Here is a 10,584-nt window from a genome sequence, read left to right on the forward strand (position 1 = left end):
AATTTGCCTGGACTAAATTCATCTTGGTGAAGTCTAGGCGGTTTCTTTGAACGTAATTCCACGTTCATTCCTCAATTTTCCACCCCTGAGACCTAATTACCGGCCCGGGAAAAATAATCATCTGTCTATTGCCCCTATGATTATATTTTTTGAGGGTCTACAGGGGCTGGCATTTATGTCCCCATAAAACGCGTTTTTTCTAGGGAATTTTCTAGGGAAAAATTTTCCTAGGGTCATGTCGGGCAAAAATCGCTCCACCCGGGGCTTAAACTCTTTTTTTTACGGTATTGGTGGACAGGCTCGTTTCTCGCGACAAATGTAGGTTCCTTCACTATCTAAATTTTGACATAGCAATCTACTTGCTGTTTTAACGACTGATTATAATTTCTGACTTTATTATTTTCGAGTCATTTTCATTTATTCTTTCTGACTAGTATTTTATGATTTGACTTGTAGTAGGCAATTTGTTTATTAAAATATGTGTTTATCAATTTGTAATTTAATTAATGTTATTCGTTATCGAGAACAGCGTGATCATTAGTGTTGATAGTAAGTCGGGAATTTTCAAATATTTTGTTTTACTCTCCTAATTTCAATTATATTAAATAATTTTGGGACCCCGCAATCTACGGACTTATTTGCATTAAAATACCCTACTGATTTCAGAATTTTAGGACATTAATTGCAACCCAGCCACCTCCACGGTTATTATAATGACTGGTCGTAAATGTCCCTTTTCGTTATTTATCTTTTCCATTTTGGCCGTTTTACCAAAAACCTCCTGGCGCCTAACATTTGTCGATTTGAGGTTAATCGCCAAGAGCTGCGTCTTTTCGTAATTTCTTCCGCGGAGTACGAAATACGTTACAATATACAGTTTTTCTGAGAAGGCATGGAGAAGGTGAATTTGGCTCCATTCTGCCAAACGGGTCCAGAGCGTGAAAACTTTGGTTGCTATGAGTCCGTAGGGTTACACAGATCATAAATACATAAAATGCAAATCATCTCTATGCATCATGCGGAGTTCGTCTCGCATCCTTTCTTGTCAGCTGAAAACACTGGGACGTTCTTTCAGAAGGCGAAAGGAATTCCTGGTGTAGATCTTGTCGGAGGGTACTAAGAAGTTTCGGTAAACAGACAATAATCATTGACGTAATAATTTCTCTGGTGAAAAACCTATTGGTATTGAAGACAGAAGAGAGAAAGAAATGGCAAGGAGAAGAATCCATCGAAAACAGTCTAGAGTTGAAATCTTTTGTCTCTGATATTGCTTATTAAACACCCCCTTCCCCTGCTGTCACTGTTGCCACGACGAGTGCTACAGAAAGGTAGCGGCGGATAAGTCACTCATTATGTTTAACTAGTAGCGGTAGGTGATTGGGTGCAGTGAATGCAGAGTTTTTAGTAAATGTACTCACGACTGTTTAAAAATCCATCTTTCTGTGTGCCCATTGCTTATAAGTGTACCAACATGTGTTGTATTTGATGTCGACAAAATCGCCACGTCCTCGCTATAGCCCTAGAAAACGCAAAGAGAGATGTAGTAACATCTATATCTCCGATACTAATGTTCTCACTTGAAAATGGTGCCCAGATCCTTAATTAAGTGACAAAAGCCCATCTAAATAAATATACTGTTTGAAACGAAGCCTAATTTATCGGCATCGGCTACCTTCGAAAATCACCGGAAAACCTTGGGTCACTGGTCAGGCCCACTCAATCAACAAAATTGTCGCGTCAGTCAGTCAGCCACGAGTATTCAGAGCACTTACTTTATTTTCGTGCAATCAGGAAAATTCTCCGCCCCGAGCCGCGACATTACATCGCCGTTCGAGGTGTTCAAATTAGTACATCTCCTTTCAAATTTAATCGAGTACGATCACCAAATTGTGTTAAATTAATTGCCACAATAAATTCACCGAGAACGTTAGAATTAAGTTCCTCAGTATTGTTAACAAGTGATAGACTTCAGATGAGGCGGCTGGATTCCGCCGGAAGAAACGACGCATTTTTAAATTCAGTGTCTCACCATTGTTCACCGAGTTTCCCGCTACCGCTTTTCGCCAAACATATACAAAATCCAGAATGGTTTAGAGCAGGGCTGGGCAAACTCTGCTCTGACAGCAAGTCGTGCTCCCGACCTCTATTAGTGCGCAACAAAGGGTAAACGAGAGCCCATTGTATCGGGTGATGGGCCTTTATGACCTAGATCGTAAAGGCCCTTCTCCTCCGCTGAGATCAACCGAAGTGGGGGTGACGCTTAAGAAAAGGAAAAGAGGAGAGATGAGACTCAAGTAAAGGAAAAGCAGCGAAATAAGTCGATCAGACAAATTTCTCTAAAGTTTCTAAAGTCTCTAAAGAACAATTCATTCAACATTATTGACAAAAAAATGTCGTCCCTCGAAACAACTCTTATTCTGCAAATGTCACGAGCTGAATTTATTGAAGACATTTTCAAGGAGTGCAAGGAGGACGTTAAGTTTCTGCTCTAGGGTCCAAGTTGGTGATGCTTGAAAACTATTGGGCTAAATTAGAGGCTACTCACGAGAAATTAGCCACCCAAAAAATCGAGAGTGCGACCTTTCTCGACTATTTCCAAAAACAGGTCTTTAATATTGCGCTCAAACAGTACGCCTCAGCTAGGGTAGCTCTGCTACAACTCTTGGAGAATAAAGGAACTCCAAATTTAAATCAGTCTTTACGATTGCCTCAAGACGACCAACCGATTAGCTCTACTCGACGTGCTCTACCTGGGATTGAGTTGCCAAAATTTTCAGGGATTTACAAGGAGTGGAGGTCTCGGAGAGATCTCTATCAATCTCTGGTTGGTAATAATCAGGACGTTCCCGGAGTCGAGAAGATGCATTATCTTCGGCTCTGTCTCACTGGTGAGCCTCTGAAGCTCATTTCTAGCTTGCCCGTCTCAGAGGATTCCTTCCGTTCCGCCTGGAGAACTCTACTGGATCGCTATGAAAATAAGCGATTGCTCGTTGCAGCTCATCTGGATCAGCTCCTGAACACAACTTCAATGAAGTCTCACTCTGCTTCAGATCTAAACTTTCTGACCAGCTCTGTTACTGAAGCCCTCAACTCTCTCAAAGCATTGGATCTGCATACTGATCATTGTGGTCCATTGGTTGTCCATGTGCTCACTCGTCGCTTGACTAATAAGCTCCGTGAAGCTTGGGAAAATAAGATCGGAGCTTTCACGGAGTATCCCACGCTCGAAGATCTCCTTGAGTTCCTGCAAGGTCGCTCTCGAGCCATGGAGACCCTGGAGAGTGGTTCGCAGTCGCTCTCTTCTCGCAACTCATCTCGTCCTTCTCAGCCTAGCGTACAGACTCGATCCACGACCAACAGCACCGCCAAGGTCAACTAGGTGACAGTCCTTCCAGCAGTCGTCTCAGAAAGCTCTAGGTCTAGCTCAAATACAGTCCACACAATCATTATCTTGGGCTGACGCTGGCTACTCTTGCTCATCCTGTAAGAAGGACCATTACATCGCCTCTTGCAGTGGCTTTAAGGATCTGTCACCCGTCGCTAGGAAGGAGATAGTCGACAAGCTCTACCTGTACTATAGCTGTCTTGAGAAGCACGGCATTAAAGTCTGCCAGACATCTCGTATGTGTAGAACTTGCCAGGAGAGGCATCACACTCTCCTGCACCTTGATCGTTCTCGTCGCCCTGCTCAGAATCAACCTGCTCCTCTGACTTTTTCAGCTCAGCCTCAGCCTCAGCAATCAACCAGAACTGCTCAGTCGTCAGGAGTACCATCAGTGATCTACAATAGTGCAATGTATAATAATTCTCCATATCATTTTTGCGAGAAAAATTACTGAAAAAATGGATAGTCCAGACCGGGACTTGAACCCGGGACCTTCCGATTATGCATCGGGTGCTCTCCCAACTGAGCTATCCGGCTCCTAGCCATTTCTTCCATTCACTTTTCTTGCCTATATGGAGCACCGCCGTCCTTCATACGGCATACATTTTTACATCTTGGAAGGGAAGTTTATATAGCGTTCCACATTCTATTTGTGACGTCATAGGAGTCGTTGGATAGGATTTGGATGAGGTAGGAATTGTCCAATGAATCTATACCAAGATGGATTGGTCTTCTCCAGAACTCCGTAGTAGAATTACACGGATTCTCAGACGCCTCGCAGCTCGCTATGTCAGCTGTGGTTTATCTCAAGGTCTTCAATGGCGATGAAGAACTTCGTATCTCATTGGTCTGCTCAAAAACGAAAGTAGCTCCTCTCAAACGGCTGACAATCCCCAGGTTAGAGCTCACAGCGTCAGTTCTTCTTGCCAAACTCATGAAATAAGTCAAGAATCAACTTGATTTCTTAAACGTTCCGACGTTTTTATGGACCGACTCGTCAGTTACGCTCACGTGGATCAGCTCTCACCCTTCCCGATGGAAGGAGTTCGTGAGAAATCGTGTTCAGCTCATTCAAGAAGTAACTGATGCTCAGTGGAAACTCGTTCCTGACAAGGAGAACCCAGCTGAGTGCGCATCTGGTGGATTGACCACAGCACAACTCGCCTCACATGAGCTCTGGTGGCACGGTCCGCCATGGCTGAAGAGAAGCTCATCTCATTGGCCATCTCTTAAAATCTCGTCAGTAGCATCAGCGGATCTTGAAGAGAAACTGCTGACCTTGTCCAGAGGACGAAAACTTAGCTCATCTCACCCACTTACGCGATTGACAGCGTTCTTGGATCACCAGGGAGTTCTTCGTGTTGGCGGTCGTCTGAAGTTTACTCAGCTCGATGGTGACAGCAGGCTATCATCCCGAAGGAGTCGCAGTTTGCTCAGCTCATCATCAAGGATGCTCATCTCAGGACTCTTCACGGTGGAACGCAGCTCACGCTTGGACAGCTCAGACGATTTTACTGGATCCTCGGAGGTGGAGCGCCAGTAAGATCTTTCATATTAAAATGTGTTCCATGTGCGAGACAGTGAGGAATCAGAGCCCAACCACTCATGGGCCAACTCCCAGTAGCACGTCTCTCTCCTGGCCATGCGTTTCTCAATACTGGAATTGATTACGACGGACCAGTTTCGCTTCGCTCATGGAAAGGACGTGGCCATAAATCCTGCAAAGGCTGGCTCGCGATTTTCGTTTGTATGGCCACGTCCGCGATTCATCTCGAAGTCGTCTCAGATTACTCGTCTGACGGCTTCATGGCAGCGTATCGTCGTTTTGTCGCTCGGCGCGGGCTCTGTAGGAATTAGTTCTCAGATTGTGGAACAAATTTCTTCGAAGCCGACAAGGAAATTAAAAGACTCTTCTCAATGGCGTCCAAGGAATCGGACCAGCTTGCTCATCTTTTGCTCAACGACGGTATGAAATGGTCCTTCAACCCTCCAGGAGCTCCACATTTTGGAAGGGAATGGGAAGCGGCAGTGAAGTCAGTGAAGTTCCATGTCAAACGAACCATTGGTGATGACCTGCTCACTTTTGAGGAACTCACGACTTTACTCACGCAGATCGAAGCCGTACTCAATTCTCGACCACTTGAACCTCTCTCGGAAGATCCTGATGACGTCTCAGCTCTCACTGCAGGACATTTCCTAATTGGACATGCTTTGACAGCTCTGCCTGAACTTTCTCTGGAACCCTTGGACATCGCTCGTTTAACTCGTTGGCAGCTCATCCAGCAGAAAGTTCAGAGCTTCTGGAATCGGTGGTCCACTAGCTATCTCCAGCATCTGCAGTCCATATCTAAGTGGCACCACCCATCTCACGACATCAAGATCGGCTCTATAGTCCTTCTCACCGACGAGAGATTTCCACCAATGAAATGGCCTCTCGCTAGAGTTATCGCTCTCCATCCTGGTAGAGATGGACTCACCAGGGTGGTAACCATCAAGCGTCCAGCTCTACTCTACAGCGGCCCATCGCTAAGCTTGCCCTTCAATCAGTCTCGACCAGCGACTTTTGATCTACGGGACCAGCTCATGAAGATCTTCTCCAAATCTTCTAGCTGCTCATCGTTAGTACATCTCCACGGCTGGGTTCATCACTACTTCGTTCTTGTTCAGATCTCGATCAGGATTTACGCCCTTCATCTTGGACTCTGGGCGGGAGTGGAAGCCAGTCAGCCTACATCTGAGGAATTTACGCCTCCAATGATTTCTGGACTTCTGTTCTGGATAATCTTCCAGAGTCAACGTTAGAAAATCTTAGGAAGAGTATTAATTTTCTAGTAGTTTTTCCAGAGAAAATAGTGGGAAACCTTCGGAAAACTATTCAGCAGATTGTTCGATAAATTGTTTTCTTCGTGGCAATTATGCTACTCCATGTAATAGCCCTCCTATAGAGGGGATTTAGGAGAGGTTTAGGAGAGGTTCCTATATAAACGGGATCCTCATTTAGAAAGAGTTTTCACATAAGGGCTATCCATATAACAGGGAGAGGGGCTCCATATAGAATGGTTCCCACAATGAATGATTCCCCAAATTCAACGTTAGTCCACTCCAAAACTCTTAACTTTTCAAGTTGATTTACTTTGAGAATGTACTTCTTGTTTCAAAATTCTACTATTTTGAAACTCTTTAACTGTGAAGTTGAACCACACCCGAAAGCTTCAACTTGCTAATCTACTTAACAAAGTGTAAATTTCAGAGATGATTAACTTCAAACCGTCTTCACTTCTAAATACACCTACATCAGACTCTTCCTCATTTCAAATATCTTTCCACTTTAAATATTTCCACTTCAAATTTTTTCGCAATTTTTACCACTTCGAAATTTCCACGCTTCAAACTTTTCTCCGCTTTAATTTTTTTACCACTTCAAATTTTCTGTATTTCAATTTTTTCTTGTTTGAATTTTCACCCCTTTAAATTTGTCCCCACTTGGAAATTTTTACAACATTGAATTTTTTTCCCACTTCAATTTTCTCCAGTTTGAAATTTCATTACTTTAAAATTTCACCAGTTTAAAAAAGAATGAACTCTCCGAAGCTGAGTTTTTGTTTTCTGCAGACTATGTCGACGTTTTCAATTGCCTATAACTTCTTCATTTCTCATTATTGTCCAAATTAAAGAAATACTCATATCTTACTTATATTTTTCATTTCATATTCAACAATAAAATTTCGTCATTGAATACCCCCATTATACTAATAACTGTGACAACATCAAATAATTATATAAACATTATTGAGTAAGGTTAGTTTTATTTCACATTTATTCAGCAATTCAATAGATGTTTGCGCTGAATATGACAACTTAGTTCAACATCTAGAATGACAATAATGATGGTAGTCTTCGAAATATCAATCATCCATTAAAATCGATCATATTTTAAGAAATAACAGAACACTCCTGGGATTAAAAATTTTCGGTTATTCACAATTTTATCAGACTAACTCTTTGATAAATAGCAATAATTTTGAGACTAGGGCGATCAAAAACATATTCTAATTCCTTAAATATTCGATCATCTAGATTGGTTAAATTCATTTTACTTCAGGGATTTGGATGCATCAATATTCGGTTGTTGGTGGATCGTGTCTTTCCATGTATCTAGGGATGCACATGCATAGTCCGTCTTCGAAACTTGAGTGTGAAAACTCTTTCACGCTTCCATTTGGATTGCACCGTAACTTAAGATAGATTCAAAATCATTCATCATTCAAGCTAATGGAATGGTTGAAATTTATGGAAATGATGAAATATGCTGTATGTATGATGTTTTTGTTTTTCATTTGTTTCTCGAGAGTGGTTTGAAATACCTAGAAGGGAGTCGATGCAGACCAATTAGTAGCAGACTTCTACCAATAGTCACTTTTCGGTCTCCGTTGGTTTAGAAATATATTCAGGGACATTTAGTAAAGATGATGAGCTGTGTCAAAAATTGAGAACATGAAAGAGTAAAATGAAGAAGAATTTTACAACTTTAAAACGGAACGACTTTGAAACTTGAGGACCTTGAAATTTGGCAACCTCGAAACTCAACAGCTCCAAAGCTTGCAAATTGAAGATTCGACAACGTTGAAGTTTGATAATGATTATTCTCACCTTGTGAAGAAAAGATGACTCCTGATTAGATGATGAGCTGCTGAGAAAAATAATTTCCAATCATATGGAGCAGACTACAGTCGCATAAAGCAGACTGGAGCCCTGATGGTTGGCACCCAGAGCTAACCCAGAGTGAACCCAGACTGGGTTGTGTCCAGCAACCCAGTCTGGGTTGAGCAAAAACACAGAGTTGAGGTTAAATGGTGAATTTGGAGGAGATCTAAAGGCAGGGTGTACTATGATCTTTTTCCGATTGTTGCTGAGTTATTTTAAGCATATAATGATATTGTTGAAGGATGTGGATAATTAAATGAATATGTTTGAACGCTAATGTGCTAGCTCTGAGTAAAATCCAAAACCCAGATAGATGATTTTTATTCATTAACGAGGTAGCAATGTTGGTGAACAATTCTGGGGATAACTGTATGTTCAGAGCGACCACGGGAGGTGTATTAAAATACGGGGACGGGTGGCAACGATTGTTTGAGGGATGAAATGCCAACTCTGGGTCAACACTGGGTCACAGTCTCCATCCCAGAGTTGTCTTTCTCTATATTTAATTTTTTTTAAATATCGAGAAATAAATAAAAGGGGTCAATAAAAAGAATCATTTAACCATTTGAATGATTCTAGGATCACCTAGACGTGCGGAGGCGACTTGGCATATATTTAAAGTGAAGAATATTAACTCTGGGTCAACACTGGATCACGGTCCCCAACCCAGAGTTGTCTTTCTCTTTAATTAATTTTTTTCAAAATCGGGAAATAAAAAATAGGGGTGAATAAAAAGAATCATTTGACCATTTGAATGATTCTAGGGTCACCTAGACATGCGGAGGGGACTTGGCATATATATAAAGTGAAAACTATCAACTCTGGTTCAAGACTGGGTCACAATCCCCAACCCAGAGTTGATAGTTTTCACTTTAAATATATTCCAAGTTGCCTCCGCACGACTAGGTGACCCTATAATCAATCAAATGGTTGAATGATTCTTTTATTCACCCCTTTTTTTTATTTCCCGATATTGAAAAAAATTAAATAAAGAGAAAGACAACTCTGGGATGGAGACTGTGACCCAGTGTTGACCCAGAGTTGATATTTTTCACTTTAAATATATGCCAAGTCGCCTCCGCATGTCTAGGTGACCCTAAAATCATTCAAATGGTTAAATGATTCTTTTAATTCACCCCTATTTTTTATTTCCCGATATTGAAAAAAATTACATAAAGAGAAAGACAGCTCTGGGTTGGGAACTATGACCCAGTCTTGACCCAGAGTTGATAGTTTCCACTTTAAATACATTCCAAGTCGCCTCCTCACGTCTAGGTGACCCTAGAATCATTTAAATGGTTAAATGATTCTTTATATTCACCCCTATTTTTTTCCCTATATTAAAAAGATATTAAATAAAGAGAAAGACAACTCTGGGATGGAGACTGTGACCGAGTGTTGATCCAGAGTTGGTATTTCATCCCTCAAACAATCGTTGCCACCCTTCCCCTTATTTTAATACACCTCCCGTGTTCGCTCTGAACACACAGTTATCCCCAGAATTGTTCAGCAACATTGCTACCTCGTTAATGAATAAAATTCATCTGTCTGGGTTTTGGATTTTACCCAGAGCTAGCACATTAGCATTCAAACATATTTATTTAATTATCCACATCCTTCAACAATATCATTATATGCTTAAAATAACTCAGCAACAAATGGAAAAAGATCATAATACACCCTGCGTTTAGATCTCCCCCAAATTCACCATTTAACCTCAACTCTCTGTTTTGCCTAACCCAGACTGGGTTGCTGGATACAACCCAGAGTTGGACTCTGGGTGTGAACCATCAGGGAGTTGTGTAAAGCATATCAAAGTCGCGTACAGCGGACTACTGTCAAGGAGCAAACCAAAGTCACGAAGAGCAGACTAGAGTCGCATAAAGCATATCAAAGTCGCGTAGAGCAGACTAGTGTCAAGGAGCAAAACAAAGTCGCGCAGAGCAGCTAGTCTCACAGAGCAAACCAAAGTCGCGCGGAGCCGACCTCATATTTGTCCAATTGCATTTCACGTCATTGAGAGCGCTTCATATATTTTTTCATTTCATGATGAACATCTACACCAACTTCTTCCTGTAATGTATCTCGATCATTTCAGGGTGGATTCATAGCTTGATTGATTTAATAGCGTAAGAAGTATTGGAATTCGGAAATTTGACAAAAAAACACACCGCTCTGAGCTGAGATACAGGCACGACACACAGATCAGTATCAGAGTCGAGATGTATTTTGTGGATGAAATCCACTACAATCTCGTCGTCAATTTCAGGTTGCAGTATTTTGAATGGATGTGACGTGGAACATTTGTTTAGGAAAGCCAAAGTGCGGGTTTGATTTAGGCAGGCTTCACAGCGACTATTGTCACAGGAACAATCTGAGACACGTACGAATTTCTCTATGAATCCAAAATGTTTCACACCATCGAGAATGAATTCTCCACAGGTCGAATTCGTTTTGATAGATCTGTTGTATGATTTCGCAACATAAAACTGTCT

General features: G+C 41.6%; 1 protein-coding gene across 1 annotated transcript; it reads left to right on the forward strand.

The window, feature by feature from the left end:
- Positions 1-2,506: 2,506 nt before the first annotated feature.
- Positions 2,507-3,379, forward strand: LOC105272739 (uncharacterized). The gene has a single exon (XM_011314964.1). It carries the CDS (start codon positions 2,507-2,509, stop codon positions 3,377-3,379), a length of 873 nt encoding a protein of 290 aa, XP_011313266.1.
- Positions 3,380-10,584: the final 7,205 nt, after the last annotated feature.

This window comes from Fopius arisanus, unplaced genomic scaffold (genome assembly GCF_000806365.1).
Source record: "Fopius arisanus strain USDA-PBARC FA_bdor unplaced genomic scaffold, ASM80636v1 scaffold00260, whole genome shotgun sequence".
NCBI lineage: Eukaryota > Metazoa > Arthropoda > Insecta > Hymenoptera > Braconidae > Fopius > Fopius arisanus.

Coding starts and splice junctions, on each gene's coding strand:
- LOC105272739 (XM_011314964.1), top strand. CDS start 2,507: ATGCTTGAAAACTATTGGGCTAAATTAGAGGCTACTCACGAGAAATTA.